This window comes from Coregonus lavaretus, assembly GCF_964263955.1.
Source record: "Coregonus lavaretus genome assembly, contig: HAP1_SCAFFOLD_1181, whole genome shotgun sequence".
NCBI lineage: Eukaryota > Metazoa > Chordata > Actinopteri > Salmoniformes > Salmonidae > Coregonus > Coregonus lavaretus.
Window position 1 is genome coordinate 129,733 of NW_028160377.1, and position 18,381 is coordinate 148,113.

Here is an 18,381-nt window from a genome sequence, read left to right on the forward strand (position 1 = left end):
GAAGTCCCTACGAACCCACACCACGCTGAAGTCCCTACGTACCCGCACCACGCTGAAGTCCCTACGTACCACGCTGAAGTCCCTAAGTACCCGCACCACGCTGAAGTCCCTACGTACCACGCTGAAGTCCCTACTTACCCGCACCACGCTGAAGTCCCTACGTACCCGCACCACGCTGAAGTCCCTACGTACCACGCTGAAGTCCCTACGTACCAAGCTGAAGTCCCTACGTACCAAGCTGAAGTCCCTACGTACCAAGCTGAAGTCCCTACGTACCACGCTGAAGTCCCTACGTACAACGCTGAAGTCCCTACATACCACGCTGAAGTCCCTACGTACCCGCACCACGCTGAAGTCCCTACGTACGAAGCTGAAGTCCCTACGTACCAAGCTGAATTCCCTACGTACCCGCATCACGCTGAAAGCCCTACGTACCACGCTGAAGTCCCTACGAACCCGCACCACGCTGAAGCCCCTACGTACCACGCTGAAGTCCCTACGAACCCGCATCACGCTGAAGTCCCTACGTACCCGCACCACACTGAAGTCCTAACATACCACGCTGAAGTCCCTAGGTACCCGCACCACGCTGAAGTCCCCATGAACCTGCACCACGCTGAAGCCTCTACGTACCACGCTGAAGTCCCTACCTACCCGCACCCCGCTGAAGTCCCTACGAACCCACACCATGCTGAAGTCCCTACGTACCCGCACCACGCTGAAGTCCCTACGAACCCGCACCACGCTGAAGTCCCTACATACCCGCACCACGCTGAAGTCCCTACGTACCCGCACCACGCTGAAGTCCCTACGAACCCGCACCACGCTGAAGTCCCTACATACCCGCACCACGCTGAAGTCCCTACGAACCCGCACCACGCTGAAGTCCCTACGTACCATGCTAAAGTCCCTACGTACCCGTACCACGCTGAAGTCCCTACGTACCACGCTGAAGTCCCTACGTACCACGCTGAAGTCCCTACATACCCGCACCATGCTGACGTCCCTACGTACCACGCTGAAGTCCCTACAAACCCGCACCACGCTGAAATCCCTACGAACCCGCACCACGCTGAAGTCCCTACGAACCCACACCACGCTGAAGTCCCTACGTACCCGCACCACGCTGAAGTCCCTACGTACCACGCTGAAGTCCCTAAGTACCCGCACCACGCTGAAGTCCCTACGTACCACGCTGAAGTCCCTACGTACCCGCACCACACTGAAGTCCCTACGTACCCACACCACGCTGAAGTCCCTACGTACCACGCTGAAGTCCCTACGTACCAAGCTGAAGTCCCTACGTACCAAGCTGAAGTCCCTACGTACCAAGCTGAAGTCCCTACGTACCAAGCTGAAGTCCCTACGTACAACGCTGAAGTCCCTACATACCACGCTGAAGTCCCTACATACCACGCTGAAGTCCCTACATACCATGGTGAAGTCCCTACGTACCACGCTGAAGTCCCTACGTACCCGCACCACGCTGAAGTCCCTACGTACCACGCTGAAGTCCCTACGTACCCGCACCACGCTGAAGTCCCTACGTACCCGCACCCCGCTGATGTCCCTACGAACCCACACCACGCTGAAGTCCCTACGTACCAAGCTGAATTCCCTACGTACACGCACCACGCTGAATCCCTACGTACCCGCACCATGCTGAAGCCCCTACGTACCACGCTGAAGTCCCTACGTACCCACACCACGCTGAAGTCCCTACGTACCAAGCTGAAGTCCCTACGTACCAAGCTGAAGTCCCTATGTACCACGCTGAAGTCCCTACGTACCACGCTGAAGTCCCTACGTACCACGCTGAAGTCCCTACATACCATGCTGAAGTCCCTACGTACCACGCTGAAGTCCCTACGTACCCGCACCACGCTGAAGTCCCTACGTACCCACACCACGCTGAAGTCCCTACGTACCCGCACCACGCTGAAGTCCCTAAGTACCCGCACCACGCTGAAGTCCCTTCGTACCCGCACCACGCTGATGTCCCTACGTACCACGCTGAAGTCCCTACCTACCCGCACCCCGCTGAAGTCCCTACCTACCCGCACCCCGCTGAAGTCCCTACGAAGCCACACCATGCTGAAGTCCCTACGTACCAAGCTGAAGTCCCTACATACCCGCACCACGCTGAAGTCCCTACATACCCGCACCACGCTGAAGTCCCTACGAACCCGCACCACGCTGAAGTCCCTACGTACCATGCTAAAGTCCCTACGTACCCGTACCACGCTGAAGTCCCTACGTACCACGCTGAAGTCCCTACGTACAACGCTGAAGTCCCTACGTACCACGCTGAAGTCCCTACGTACCACGCTGAAGTCCCTACATACCCGCACCATGCTGACGTCCCTACGTACCACGCCGAAGTCCCTACAAACCCGCACCACGCTGAAATCCCTACGAACCCGCACCACGCTGAAGTCCCTACGAACCCACACCACGCTGAAGTCCCTACGTACCCGCACCACGCTGAAGTCCCTACGTACCACGCTGAAGTCCCTAAGTACCCGCACCACGCTGAAGTCCCTACGTACCACGCTGAAGTCCCTACGTACCCGCACCACGCTGAAGTCCCTACGTACCCGCACCACGCTGAAGTCCCTACGTACCACGCTGAAGTCCCTACGTACCACGCTGAAGTCCCTACATACCATGCTGAAGTCCCTACGTACCACGCTGAAGTCCCTACGTACCCGCACCACGCTGAAGTCCCTACGTACCACGCTGAAGTCCCTACGTACCCGCACCACGCTGAAGTCCCTACGTACCCGCACCACGCTGAAGTCCCTACGTACCACGCTGAAGTCCCTACGTACCCGCATCACGCTGAAGTCCCTACGTACCACGCTGAAGTCCCTACCTACCCGCACCCCGCTGAAGTCCCTACGAACCCACACCATGCTGAAGTCCCTACGCACCAAGCTGAAGTCCCTACATACCCGCACCACGCTGAAGTCCCTACGTACCCACACCACGCTGAAGTCCCTACGTACCCGCACCACGCTGAAGTCCCTACGTACCACGCTGAAGTCCCTACGTACCCGCATCACGCTGAAGTCCCTACGTACCACGCTGAAGTCCCTACCTACCCGCACCCCGCTGAAGTCCCTACGAACCCACACCATGCTGAAGTCCCTACGTACCAAGCTGAAGTCCCTACATACCCGCACCACGCTGAAGTCCCTACGTACCCACACCACGCTGAAGTCCCTACGTACCCGCACCACGCTGAAGTCCCTAAGTACCCGCACCACGCTGAAGTCCCTACGTACCACGCTGAAGTCCCTACCTACCCGCACCCCGCTGAAGTCCCTACGTACCACGCTGAAGTCCCTACCTACCCGCACCCCGCTGAAGTCCCTACGAACCCACACCATGCTGAAGTCCCTACGTACCAAGCTGAAGTCCCTACATACCCGCACCACGCTGAAGTCCCTACATACCCGCACCACGCTGAAGTCCCTACGTACCATGCTAAAGTCCCTACATACCCGTACCACGCTGAAGTCCCTACGTACCACGCTGAAGTCCCTACGTACAACGCTGAAGTCCCTACGTACCACGCTGAAGTCCCTACGTACCCGCATCACGCTGAAGTCCCTACGTACCACGCTGAAGTCCCTACCTACCCGCACCCCGCTGAAGTCCCTACGAACCCACACCATGCTGAAGTCCCTACGTACCAAGCTGAAGTCCCTACATACCCGCACCACGCTGAAGTCCCTACGTACCCACACCACGCTGAAGTCCCTAAGTACCCGCACCACGCTGAAGTCCCTTCGTACCCGCACCACGCTGATGTCCCTACGTACCACGCTGAAGTCCCTACCTACCCGCACCCCGCTGAAGTCCCTACCTACCCGCACCCCGCTGAAGTCCCTACGAAGCCACACCATGCTGAAGTCCCTACGTACCAAGCTGAAGTCCCTACATACCCGCACCACGCTGAAGTCCCTACATACCCGCACCACGCTGAAGTCCCTACGAACCCGCACCACGCTGAAGTCCCTACGTACCATGCTAAAGTCCCTACGTACCCGTACCACGCTGAAGTCCCTACGTACCACGCTGAAGTCCCTACGTACAACGCTGAAGTCCCTACGTACCACGCTGAAGTCCCTACGTACCACGCTGAAGTCCCTACATACCCGCACCATGCTGACGTCCCTACGTACCACGCCGAAGTCCCTACAAACCCGCACCACGCTGAAATCCCTACGAACCCGCACCACGCTGAAGTCCCTACGAACCCACACCACGCTGAAGTCCCTACGTACCCGCACCACGCTGAAGTCCCTACGTACCACGCTGAAGTCCCTAAGTACCCGCACCACGCTGAAGTCCCTACGTACCACGCTGAAGTCCCTACGTACCCGCACCACGCTGAAGTCCCTACGTACCCGCACCACGCTGAAGTCCCTACGTACCACGCTGAAGTCCCTACGTACCACGCTGAAGTCCCTACATACCATGCTGAAGTCCCTACGTACCACGCTGAAGTCCCTACGTACCCGCACCACGCTGAAGTCCCTACGTACCACGCTGAAGTCCCTACGTACCCGCACCACGCTGAAGTCCCTACGTACCCGCACCACGCTGAAGTCCCTACGTACCACGCTGAAGTCCCTACGTACCCGCATCACGCTGAAGTCCCTACGTACCACGCTGAAGTCCCTACCTACCCGCACCCCGCTGAAGTCCCTACGAACCCACACCATGCTGAAGTCCCTACGCACCAAGCTGAAGTCCCTACATACCCGCACCACGCTGAAGTCCCTACGTACCCACACCACGCTGAAGTCCCTACGTACCCGCACCACGCTGAAGTCCCTACGTACCACGCTGAAGTCCCTACGTACCCGCATCACGCTGAAGTCCCTACGTACCACGCTGAAGTCCCTACCTACCCGCACCCCGCTGAAGTCCCTACGAACCCACACCATGCTGAAGTCCCTACGTACCAAGCTGAAGTCCCTACATACCCGCACCACGCTGAAGTCCCTACGTACCCACACCACGCTGAAGTCCCTACGTACCCGCACCACGCTGAAGTCCCTAAGTACCCGCACCACGCTGAAGTCCCTACGTACCACGCTGAAGTCCCTACCTACCCGCACCCCGCTGAAGTCCCTACGTACCACGCTGAAGTCCCTACCTACCCGCACCCCGCTGAAGTCCCTACGAACCCACACCATGCTGAAGTCCCTACGTACCAAGCTGAAGTCCCTACATACCCGCACCACGCTGAAGTCCCTACATACCCGCACCACGCTGAAGTCCCTACGTACCATGCTAAAGTCCCTACATACCCGTACCACGCTGAAGTCCCTACGTACCACGCTGAAGTCCCTACGTACAACGCTGAAGTCCCTACGTACCACGCTGAAGTCCCTACGTACCACGCTGAAGTCCCTACATACCCGCACCATGCTGAAGTCGCTACGTACCAAGCTGAAGTCCCTACGTACCACGCTGAAGTCCCTACGTACCACGCTGAAGTCCCTACGTACCCGCACCACGCTGAAGTCCCTACGTACCACGCTGAAGTCCCTACGTACCCGCACCACGCTGAAGTCCCTACGTACCACGCTGAAGTCCCTACGTACCCGCACCACGCTGAAGTCCCTACGTACCACGCTGAAGTCCCTACGTACCCGCACCATGCTGAAGTCCCTACGTACCCGCACCACGCTGAAGTCCAGTTTGGTCTCCTGAGAACACTGAAGGATCAGCTGGAAGCAGCTCTTGCTCTGATTGGTCATCCCGTTGTCATAGTAGCTCTCCAGGACTCGCTGTTGCTCCAGTGTGAACACAGACCGCAGGTTCATCTGACAGAGACATGTTATTGGTCAATAAACTAGCCAATGAAAACAACATTGAGTTCACTAGCTCTTCCCTTCAACCACAAATGTGCTTCTAGTCTATACCCAGTCTGTATGTAGACCTTTATACACAGTGGACAAAACATCGACATAGACTGACCAGGTGAAAGCTATGATCCCTTATTGATGTCACTTGTTAAATCCACTTCAATCAGTGTAGATGAAGGGGAGGAGACAGGTTAAGGAAGACATGGAACACCTTCCTAATAGAGTTAAACCCCCTTTCTCCTTCAGAACAGCCTCAATTTCTGGGGTACGGACTCCACAAGGTGTCGAAAGCGTTCCACAGGGATGCTGGCCCATGTTGACTCCAATGCTTCCCACAGTTGTGTCAAGTTGGCTGGATGTCCTTTGGGTGTTAGACCATTCTTGATACACACAGGAAACTGTTTAGCGTGAAAAACCCAGCAGTGTTGCAGTTCTTGACACAAACCGGTGCGCCTGGCACCTACTACCATACCCCGTTCAAAGGCACCTACTACCATACCCCGTTCAAAGGCACCTACTACCATACCCCGTTCAAAGGCACTTAAATATTTTGTCTTGCCCATTCACCCTTTGAATGGCACACATACACAATCCATGTCTCAATTGCCTCAAGGCTTAAAAATCCTTCCTTAACCTGTCTCCTCCCCTTCATCTACACTGATTTAAGTGGATTTAACAGGTGAAATCAATAAGGGATCATAGCTTTCACCTGGATTCACCTGGTCAGTCTGTTATGGAAAGAGCAGGTGTTCCTAATGTTTTTTATACTCAGTGTATATAATAGGTATATTAGAATATAAAGGCTAACTCATAGTCCAGGTGGTCTGGTTTCTCTACCCACAGTCTTTATGTATCCATACAGTATATAATAGGTATATTAGAAAATAAAGGCTAACTCATAGTCCATGTGGTCTGGTTTCTCTACCCACAGTCTTTATGTATCCATACAGTATATAATAGGTATATTAGAATATAAAGGCTAACTCATAGTCCAGGTGGTCTGGTTTCTCTACCCACCGTCTGCAGGCCTTGTTTATCCTGCCATGCCTCCATACTGCTCTGCAGGGGTGCAGATCAACCATACAGCAGGGCCAGGCTGGGGTGAGGTCTAGGCAGCAGGGCCAGGCAGCAGGGCCAGGCTGGGGTGAGGTCTAGGCAGTAGGGCCAGGCTGGGGTGAGGTCTAGGCAGCAGGGCCAGGCTGGGGTGAGGTCTAGGCAGTAGGGCCAGGCAGCAGGGCCAGGCTGGGGTGAGATCTAGGCAGTAGGGCCAGGCAGTAGGGCCAGGCAGCAGGGCCAGGCAGTAGGGCCAGGCTGGGGTGAGGTCTAGGCAGTAGGGCCAGGCAGCAGGGCCAGGCTGGGGTGAGGTCTAGGCAGTAGGGCCAGGCAGCAGATACTCTCTGTCCGACTGTCCGGGGGTTATGGTGGTCTGGCTGCAGTACTGGTCATGCTAGCTCGGTCTCCTGGTGTGGTGTCTTTGTCTCTCTGAGGTTCTGCAAGACAAGAGAGTGTATCAATGGAAACTTTATTAATCAGAACATCTCTTTGCAGCTTTTCCATAATTGACTGCTTTATATGTTTATATTTAGAGGTGTCATATCATTTTTATAACGTCACACTTCTTCTATGGTGGTGTGTTTTAATCATGGAGAATGATAGAGGACTCTTCTTTGTATCTGTCCCATTGTGGCGTCTGTGAGAGCATGGGCAGCACCATTAAGGTCATCTCCATTTTGGTACATGTTCTGCTCCTACTACTTCTATCAGTTGGCAAACAAACTGAAAGGGTGCACACTGCCACCTAGAGTATTTTGTTTGAACAGGTATGAAACCAAGGTTGGCATTTTACTGCCACCTGCAGTTATGGAATGTTTGCTCACCACTATAATTAATTGGCTGATCCCTCCTGATGACCTGGATGGAATCATGTGATCCTTCTTTAACCCATAGGAAGTCCCACCCAGTTGACTACTTCAAAATGGTGAAGGTCCTCAATGGCGCTGCCCATGCTAAAACTGGCTTTTGGGCACTAGTGGTCTCTATCTATCTCTATGGGTTTAATAGACCGGAAGAGAGCTGTCACATGATCTCACCTGGTCACATGACATGAAGTTGGACAGGTAACACACCTGTGGACGTTTCATACACTCAGATTATAAAACCATAGTATTAGAGTAGACCTGGATCAGAGCTAGCTAGTTGAGTGGGACCTGGATCAGAGCTAGCTAGTTGAGTGGGACCTGGATCAGAGCTAGCTAGTTGAATGGGACCTGGATCAGAGCTAGCTAGTTGAGTGGGACCTGGATCAGAGCTAGCTAGTTGAATGGGACCTGGATCAGAGCTAGCTAGTTGAGTGGGACCTGGATCAGAGCTAGCTAGTTGAGTGGGACCTGGATCAGAGCTAGCTAGTTGAGTGGGACCTGGATCAGAGCTAGCTAGTTGAGTGGGACCTGGATCAGAGCTAGCTAGTTGAGTGGGACCTGGATCAGAGCTAGCTAGTTGAATGGGACCTGGATCAGAGCTAGCTAGTTGAATGGGACCTGGATCAGAGCTAGCTAGTTGAGTGGGACCTGGATCAGAACTAGCTAGTTGAATGGGACCTGGATCAGAGCTAGCTAGTTGAGTGGGACCTGGATCAGAACTAGCTAGTTGAGTGGGACCTGGATCAGAGCTAGCTAGTTGAGTGGGACCTGGATCAGAGCTAGCTAGTTGAGTGGGACCTGGATCAGAGCTAGCTAGTTGAGTGGGACCTGGATCAGAGCTAGCTAGTTGAGTGGGACCTGGATCAGAGCTAGCTAGTTGAATGGGACCTGGATCAGAGCTAGCTAGTTGAGTGGGACCTGGATCAGAGCTAGCTAGTTGAGTGGGACCTGGATCAGAGCTAGCTAGTTGAGTGGGACCTGGATCAGAGCTAGCTAGTTGAATGGGACCTGGATCAGAGCTAGCTAGTTGAGTGGGACCTGGATCAGAGCTAGCTAGTTGAGTGGGACCAGGATCAGAGCTAGCTAGTTGAGTGGGACCTGGATCAGAGCTAGCTAGTTGAGTGGGACCTGGATCAGAGCTAGCTAGTTGAGTGGGACCTGGATCAGAGCTAGCTAGTTGAGTGGGACCTGGATCAGAGCTAGCTAGTTGAGTGGGACCTGGATCAGAGCTAGCTAGTTGAGTGGGACCTGGATCAGAGCTAGCTAGTTGAGTGGGACCTGGATCAGAGCTAGCTAGTTGAGTGGGACCTGGATCAGAACTAGCTAGTTGAATGGGCCCTGGATCAGAGCTAGCTAGTTGAGTGAGACCTGGATCAGAGCTAGCTAGTTGAGTGGGACCTGGATCAGAGCTAGCTAGTTTAGTGGGACCTGGATCAGAGCTAGCTAGTTGAGTGGGACCTGGATCAGAGCTAGCTAGTTGAGTGGGACCTGGATCAGAGCTAGCTAGTTGAGTGGGACCTGGATCAGAGCTAGCTAGTTGAGTGGGACCTGGATCAGAGCTAGCTAGTTGAGTGGGACCTGGATCAGAGCTAGCTAATTGAATGGGACCTGGATCAGAGCTAGCTAGTTGAGTGGGACCTGGATCAGAGCTAGCTAGTTGAATGGGACCTGGATCAGAGCTAGCTAGTTGAGTGGGACCTGGATCAGAGCTAGCTAGTTGAGTGGGACCTGGATCAGAGCTAGCTAGTTGAGTGGGACCTGGATCAGAGCTAGCTAGTTGAGTGGGACCTGGATCAGAGCTAGCTAGTTGAGTGGGACCTGGATCAGAGCTAGCTAGTTGAGTGAGACCTGGATCAGAGCTAGCTAGTTGAGTGGGACCTGGATCAGAGCTAGCTAGTTGAGTGGGACCTGGATCAGAACTAGCTAGTTGAATGGGCCCTGGATCAGAGCTAGCTAGTTGAGTGAGACCTGGATCAGAGCTAGCTAGTTGAGTGGGACCTGGATCAGAGCTAGCTAGTTGAGTGGGACCTGGATCAGAGCTAGCTAGTTGAATGGGACCTGGATCAGAGCTAGCTAGTTGAGTGGGACCTGGATCAGAGCTAGCTAGTTGAGTGGGACCTGGATCAGAGCTAGCTAGTTGAATGGGACCTGGATCAGAGCTAGCTAATTGAATGGGACCTGGATCAGAGCTAGCTAGTTGAGTGGGACCTGGATCAGAGCTAGCTAGTTGAGTGGGACCTGGATCAGAGCTAGCTAGTTGAGTGGGACCTGGATCAGAGCTAGCTAATTGAATGGGACCTGGATCAGAGCTAGCTAGTTGAGTGGGACCTGGATCAGAGCTAGCTAGTTGAATGGGACCTGGATCAGAGCTAGCTAGTTGAATGGGACCTGGATCAGAACTAGCTAGTTGAGTGGGACCTGGATCAGAGCTAGCTAGTTGAGTGGGACCTGGATCAGAGCTAGCTAGTTGAGTGGGACCTGGATCAGAGCTAGCTAGTTGAGTGGGACCTGGATCAGAGCTAGCTAGTTGAGTGGGACCTGGATCAGAGCTAGCTAGTTGAGTGAGACCTGGATCAGAGCTAGCTAGTTGAGTGGGACCTGGATCAGAGCTAGCTAGTTGAGTGGGACCTGGATCAGAGCTAGCTAGTTGAATGGGACCTGGATCAGAGCTAGCTAGTTGAGTGGGACCTGGATCAGAGCTAGCTAGTTGAGTGGGACCTGGATCAGAGCTAGCTAGTTGAGTGGGACCTGGATCAGAGCTAGCTAGTTGAGTGGGACCTGGATCAGAGCTAGCTAGTTGAATGGGACCTGGATCAGAGCTAGCTAATTGAATGGGACCTGGATCAGAGCTAGCTAGTTGAGTGGGACCTGGATCAGAGCTAGCTAGTTGAGTGGGACCTGGATCAGAGCTAGCTAGTTGAGTGGGACCTGGATCAGAGCTAGCTAGTTGAGTGGGACCTGGATCAGAGCTAGCTAGTTGAGTGGGACCTGGATCAGAGCTAGCTAGTTGAGTGGGACCTGGATCAGAGCTAGCTAGTTGAGTGGGACCTGGATCAGAGCTAGCTAGTTGAGTGGGACCTGGATCAGAGCTAGCTAGTTGAATGGGACCTGGATCAGAGCTAGCTAGTTGAGTGGGACCTGGATCAGAGCTAGCTAGTTGAGTGGGACCTGGATCAGAGCTAGCTAGTTGAGTGGGACCTGGATCAAAGCTAGCTAGTTGAGTGGGACCTGGATCAAAGCTAGCTAGTTGAGTGGGACCTGGATCAGAGCTAGCTAGCTGATTGGGACCTGGATCAGAGCTAGCTAGCTGAGTGGGACCTGGATCAGAGCTAACTAGCTGAGTGGGAACTGGATCAGAACTAGCTAGTTGAGTGGGACCTGGATCAGAGCTAGCTAGTTGAGTGGGACCTGGATCAGAGTTAGCTAGTTGAATGGGACCTGGATCAGAGCTAGCTAGTTGAGTGGGACCTGGATCAGAGCTAACTAGCTGAGTGGGACCTGGATCAGAGCTAGCTAGTTGAATGGGACCTGGATCAGAGCTAACTAGCTGAGTGGGACCTGGATCAGAGCTAACTAGCTGAGTGGGACCTGGATCAGAGCTAGCTAGTTGAGTGGGACCTGGATCAGAGCTAACTAGCTGAGTGGGACCTGGATCAGAGCTAGCTAGTTGAGTGGGACCTGGATCAGAGCTAGCTAGTTGAGTGGGACCTGGATCAGAGCTAACTAGCTGAGTGGGACCTGGATCAGAGCTAGCTAGTTGAGTGAGACCTGGATCAGAGCTAGCTAGTTGAGTGGGACCTGGATCAGAGCTAGCTAGTTGAGTGGGACCTGGATCAGAGCTAGCTAGTTGAGTGGGACCTGGATCAGAGCTAGCTAGTTGAATGGGACCTGGATCAGAGCTAGCTAGTTGAATGGGACCTGGATCAGAGCTAGCTAGTTGAGTGGGACCTGGATCAGAGCTAGCTAGTTGAGTGGGACCTGGATCAGAGCTAGCTAGTTGAGTGGGACCTGGATCAGAGCTAGCTAGTTGAGTGGGACCTGGATCAGAGCTAGCTAGTTGAGTGGGACCTGGATCAGAGCTAGCTAGTTGAATGGGACCTGGATCAGAGTTAGCTAGTTGAATGGGACCTGGATCAGAGCTAGCTAGTTGAGTGGGACCTGGATCAGAGCTAACTAGCTGAGTGGGACCTGGATCAGAACTAGCTAGTTGAGTGGGACCTGGATCAGAGCTAGCTAGTTGAATGGGACCTGGATCAGAGCTAGCTAGTTGAGTGGGACCTGGATCAGAGCTAACTAGCTGAGTGGGACCTGGATCAGAGCTAGCTAGTTGAATGGGACCTGGATCAGAGCTAACTAGCTGAGTGGGACCTGGATCAGACCTAACTAGCTGAGTGGGACCTGGATCAGAGCTAGCTAGTTGAGTGGGACCTGGATCAGAGCTAGCTAGTTGAATGGGACCTGGATCAGAGCTAGCTAGTTGAATGGGACCTGGATCAGAGCTAACTAGCTGAGTGGGACCTGGATCAGAGCTAACTAGCTGAGTGGGACCTGGATCAGAGCTAGCTAGTTGAGTGGGACCTGGATCAGAGCTAGCTAGTTGAGTGGGACCTGGATCAGAGCTAGCTAGTTGAATGGGACCTGGATCAGAGCTAGCTAGCTGAGTGGGACCTGGATCAGAGCTAACTAGCTGAGTGGGACCTGGATCAGAGCTAACTAGCTGAGTGGGACCTGGATCAGAGCTAGCTAGTTGAGTGGGACCTGGATCAGAGCTAGCTAGTTGAGTGGGACCTGGATCAGAGCTAGCTAGTTGAGTGGGACCTGGATCAGAGCTAGCTAGTTGAATGGGCCCTGGATCAGAGCTAGCTAGTTGAATGGGACCTGGATCAGAGCTAGCTAGTTGAATGGGCCCTGGATCAGAGCTAGCTAGTTGAGTGGGACCTGGATCAGAGCTAGATAGTTGAGTGGGACCTGGATCAGAGCTAGCTAGTTGAATGGGACCTGGATCAGAGCTAGCTAGTTGAGTGGGACCTGGATCAGAGCTAGCTAGTTGAGTGGGACCTGGATCAGAGCTAGCTAGTTGAGTGGGACCTGGATCAGAGCTAGCTAGTTGAGTGGGACCTGGATCAGAGCTAGCTAGTTGAGTGGGACCTGGATCAGAGCTAGCTAGTTGAGTGGGACCTGGATCAGAGCTAGCTAGTTGAGTGGGACCTGGATCAGAGCTAGCTAGTTGAGTGGGACCTGGATCAAAGCTAGCTAGTTGAGTGGGACCTGGATCAAAGCTAGCTAGTTGAGTGGGACCTGGATCAGAGCTAGCTAGTTGAATGGGACCTGGATCAGAGTTAGCTAGTTGAATGGGACCTGGATCAGAGCTAGCTAGTTGAGTGGGACCTGGATCAGAGCTAACTAGCTGAGTGGGACCTGGATCAGAACTAGCTAGTTGAGTGGGACCTGGATCAGAGCTAGCTAGTTGAATGGGACCTGGATCAGAGCTAGCTAGTTGAGTGGGACCTGGATCAGAGCTAACTAGCTGAGTGGGACCTGGATCAGAGCTAGCTAGTTGAATGGGACCTGGATCAGAGCTAACTAGCTGAGTGGGACCTGGATCAGACCTAACTAGCTGAGTGGGACCTGGATCAGAGCTAGCTAGTTGAGTGGGACCTGGATCAGAGCTAGCTAGTTGAATGGGACCTGGATCAGAGCTAGCTAGCTGAATGGGACCTGGATCAGAGCTAACTAGCTGAGTGGGACCTGGATCAGAGCTAACTAGCTGAGTGGGACCTGGATCAGAGCTAGCTAGTTGAGTGGGACCTGGATCAGAGCTAGCTAGTTGAGTGGGACCTGGATCAGAGCTAGCTAGTTGAATGGGACCTGGATCAGAGCTAGCTAGTTGAATGGGACCTGGATCAGAGCTAGCTAGTTGAATGGGACCTGGATCAGAGCTAACTAGCTGAGTGGGACCTGGATCAGAGCTAACTAGCTGAGTGGGACCTGGATCAGAGCTAGCTAGTTGAATGGGACCTGGATCAGAGCTAGCTAGTTGAATGGGACCTGGATCAGAGCTAACTAGCTGAGTGGGACCTGGATCAGAGCTAGCTAGTTGAGTGGGACCTGGATCAGAGCTAGCTAGTTGAATGGGACCTGGATCAGAGCTAGCTAGCTGAATGGGACCTGGATCAGAGCTAACTAGCTGAGTGGGACCTGGATCAGAGCTAACTAGCTGAGTGGGACCTGGATCAGAGCTAGCTAGTTGAGTGGGACCTGGATCAGAGCTAGCTAGTTGAGTGGGCCCTGGATCAGAGCTAGCTAGTTGAATGGGACCTGGATCAGAGCTAGCTAGTTGAATGGGACCTGGATCAGAGCTAGCTAGTTGAGTGGGACCTGGATCAGAGCTAGCTAGTTGAATGGGCCCTGGATCAGAGCTAGCTAGTTGAATGGGACCTGGATCAGAGCTAGCTAGTTGAGTGGGACCTGGATCAGAGCTAGCTAGTTGAGTGGGACCTGGATCAGAGCTAGCTAGTTGAGTGGGACCTGGATCAGAGCTAGCTAGTTGAGTGGGACCTGGATCAGAGCTAGCTAGTTGAGTGAGACCTGGATCAGAGCTAGCTAGTTGAGTGGGACCTGGATCAGAGCTAGCTAGTTGAGTGGGACCTGGATCAGAGCTAGCTAGTTGAATGGGACCTGGATCAGAGCTAGCTAGTTGAGTGGGACCTGGATCAGAGCTAGCTAGTTGAGTGGGACCTGGATCAGAGCTAGCTAGTTGAATGGGACCTGGATCAGAGCTAGCTAATTGAATGGGACCTGGATCAGAGCTAGCTAGTTGAGTGGGACCTGGATCAGAGCTAGCTAGTTGAGTGGGACCTGGATCAGAGCTAGCTAGTTGAGTGGGACCTGGATCAGAGCTAGATAGTTGAGTGGGACCTGGATCAGAGCTAGCTAGTTGAGTGGGGCCTGGATCAGAGCTAGATAGTTGAGTGGGACCTGGATCAGAGCTAGCTAGTTGAGTGGGACCTGGATCAGAGCTAGCTAGTTGAGTGGGACCTGGATCAGAGCTAGCTAGTTGAATGGGACCTGGATCAGAGCTAGCTAGTTGAGTGGGACCTGGATCAGAGCTAGCTAGTTGAGTGGGACCTGGATCAGAGCTAGCTAGTTGAGTGGGACCTGGATCAAAGCTAGCTAGTTGAGTGGGACCTGGATCAAAGCTAGCTAGTTGAGTGGGACCTGGATCAGAGCTAGCTAGTTGAATGGGACCTGGATCAGAGCTAGCTAGTTGAATGGGACCTGGATCAGAGCTAGCTAGCTGAGTGGGACCTGGATCAGAGCTAACTAGCTGAGTGGGAACTGGATCAGAACTAGCTAGTTGAGTGGGACCTGGATCAGAGCTAGCTAGTTGAGTGGGACCTGGATCAGAGTTAGCTAGTTGAATGGGACCTGGATCAGAGCTAGCTAGTTGAGTGGGACCTGGATCAGAGCTAACTAGCTGAGTGGGACCTGGATCAGAGCTAGCTAGTTGAATGGGACCTGGATCAGAGCTAACTAGCTGAGTGGGACCTGGATCAGAGCTAACTAGCTGAGTGGGACCTGGATCAGAGCTAGCTAGTTGAGTGGGACCTGGATCAGAGCTAACTAGCTGAGTGGGACCTGGATCAGAGCTAGCTAGTTGAGTGGGACCTGGATCAGAGCTAGCTAGTTGAGTGGGACCTGGATCAGAGCTAACTAGCTGAGTGGGACCTGGATCAGAGCTAGCTAGTTGAGTGAGACCTGGATCAGAGCTAGCTAGTTGAGTGGGACCTGGATCAGAGCTAGCTAGTTGAGTGGGACCTGGATCAGAGCTAGCTAGTTGAGTGGGACCTGGATCAGAGCTAGCTAGTTGAGTGGGACCTGGATCAGAGCTAGCTAGTTGAATGGGACCTGGATCAGAGCTAGCTAGTTGAGTGGGACCTGGATCAGAGCTAGCTAGTTGAGTGGGACCTGGATCAGAGCTAGCTAGTTGAGTGGGACCTGGATCAAAGCTAGCTAGTTGAGTGGGACCTGGATCAGAGCTAGCTAGTTGAATGGGACCTGGATCAGAGCTAGCTAGTTGAATGGGACCTGGATCAGAGTTAGCTAGTTGAATGGGACCTGGATCAGAGCTAGCTAGTTGAGTGGGACCTGGATCAGAGCTAACTAGCTGAGTGGGACCTGGATCAGAACTAGCTAGTTGAGTGGGACCTGGATCAGAGCTAGCTAGTTGAATGGGACCTGGATCAGAGTTAGCTAGTTGAATGGGACCTGGATCAGAGCTAGCTAGTTGAGTGGGACCTGGATCAGAGCTAACTAGCTGAGTGTTGAATGGGACCTGGATCAGAGCTAACTAGCTGAGTGGGACCTGGATCAGAGCTAACTAGCTGAGTGGGACCTGGATCAGAGCTAGCTAGTTGAGTGGGCCCTGGATCAGAGCTAGCTAGTTGAATGGGCCCTGGATCAGAGCTAGCTAGTTGAATGGGACCTGGATCAGAGCTAGCTAGTTGAATGGGACCTGGATCAGAGCTAGCTAGTTGAGTGGGACCTGGATCAGAGCTAGCTAGTTGAATGGGACCTGGATCAGAGCTAACTAGCTGAGTGGGACCTGGATCAGAGCTAACTAGCTGAGTGGGACCTGGATCAGAGCTAGCTAGTTGAGTGGGACCTGGATCAGAGCTAGCTAGTTGAGTGGGACCTGGATCAGAGCTAACTAGCTGAGTGGGACCTGGATCAGAGCTAGCTAGTTGAATGGGACCTGGATCAGAGCTAGCTAGTTGAATGGGACCTGGATCAGAGCTAACTAGCTGAGTGGGACCTGTCCAATCCTTCTTTGGTAGCATGTGAGATCTGAAGGATGTGTCTGGCTACTACCACCAAATCAGCGTATCGACTATGTGGAGCCATGCAACTACTGTAACGCGTTATAACTTGGAGGTTGCAATAACGCAACTTGCTAGATAGCTAACTAACTAACATTTGCGCTAGCAAGTCAGTAGCTAGCTGTAGTTAACGTTAGCCCACCTCAATCAACACAAGTTAATGCTAGCTAAGTGTCAGCACCCCAAATATATAGCTAAGCAGTCCAAAAGTTAGAGAAAATATTCTAGACTCGTTGAAAAGCAAATAATTGTATGATGCTGCTGCTAACTAGTTAGCCAGTCTAACCCAACGTTAGTGGCTTTCCATCCTCCCCTCCCGTTTCAGCATTTTGGCAAACTCAGTGCGCATGGCCACTGAATGAAAAAATGGAAACGTTGCAAAGCGAGTTGGTGTAGAAAACGCACATCCACCCATTCCGCCACAAGGGCAGAGAGAGAGGAGCAGATAGGATTCTCACACAGAAAGCAGAATGATCTAACTTTCCGACAGCTACTTTACAGACAGTCAACAAGCAGCTGAAAGCTCCGCAACACAACAATAATGCCTACAGCACGCCATACTAGAAAGACAGGCCGTGTCAGCCATAACCAGGCCACTGGAGCCGACTAAACTTTTCCTTTAAATCTCTGATTTCTCCCGTCCTAACATGGTCACTCTCTCTGACCCCTGCCTACAGCGAACTGAAGCCGGAACTCATCGAAATCTGGCACAGTGAAGTGTAAAATCAGTTTGGCATGTACCTGTTTTTGTCGTCAAATCAAACGACCTCTCGAATTCAGCAGAATTCTTCAGCAGTCCCCTAGCCAGACAATGAAATCAAAACGTCCGATCATCAATTCTAATCATGATCGTGACGTATTCGCAGACAGGAGCCAATTAGATCTCGAAATCAGGGCTGTGACATTCATTCCAGTGATGTCCCGCCCAGTGGTGACTTTGTTGGGAGGAGAGAGAGAGAAAACATTTATACCGAACAAAAATATAAACGAACTGAACTGAAATAAAGATCCCAGAAATTTTCCATACGCTCAAAAAGCTTGTTTCTCAACCCAAAGAAATGGCACAAATTTGTTTACATCCAATTTGTTTAAATCCCTGTTAGTGAGCAAATCCCCCTTTGCCAAGATAATCCATCCACTTGACAGGTGTGGCATATCAATAAACTGATTAAACAGCATGATCATTACACTGGTGCACCTTGTGCTGGGGACAATAAAAGGACACTCTAAAATGTGACTCGTTTCAGGAAGCTAGGCGTATGTCGCACATCAATACTTCACAGGAGAGGCATTTGAAAGTAAACATTTATTATGTATCAAAATGTGGTTTTGTTTTTGGCAGAAATGCCTTCAGGAACATGTGAACTTTAATGTGCCTTAATAAGAAACTTATATGCCATCTGTAAATACGAATACAATTGTTAAATTACCAGCCTAGTTGGTTTAACCACAGAAAAAGACAGGAACCTTCCCGCTAGCCATGATTGGCTGAGATAATGGGTGGGCTGGACATGCTGAGACATGAGTTCAGATTGGTCAGCCATGTAGCATCTTCTGTCTATAACATGAGCTGCTCAGTATGTGTAGGTAATCCTTTCTAATGCAGCTTTTTTGAAAGATATCACGAAGAACTTCAACAAAGAAGTTGACAGAGTTTTGAAATCAGTGGAATGCCCGGTGGAAGTATGATGGCTAAGG

The 18,381-nt window shown here is 52.5% G+C and overlaps 1 protein-coding gene across 1 annotated transcript in view; it reads right to left on the minus strand.

The window, feature by feature from the left end:
• Window positions 1–17,507, minus strand: part of LOC311121888 (highly divergent homeobox-like) — a 126,218-nt gene extending 108,711 nt beyond the window's left edge. Inside the window, exons 1-3 of the mRNA XM_084196327.1 lie at window positions 17,425–17,507; window positions 6,903–7,375; window positions 5,697–5,843 (exon numbers count right to left, since the gene is read on the minus strand). Coding sequence (XP_084052453.1) covers window positions 5,697–5,843; window positions 6,903–6,938 — 183 coding nt within the window. The 5' untranslated portion in view covers window positions 6,939–7,375; window positions 17,425–17,507. The remainder of the gene's footprint in view (window positions 1–5,696; window positions 5,844–6,902; window positions 7,376–17,424) is intronic.
• Between the last annotated feature and the right edge of the window lie 874 nt (window positions 17,508–18,381).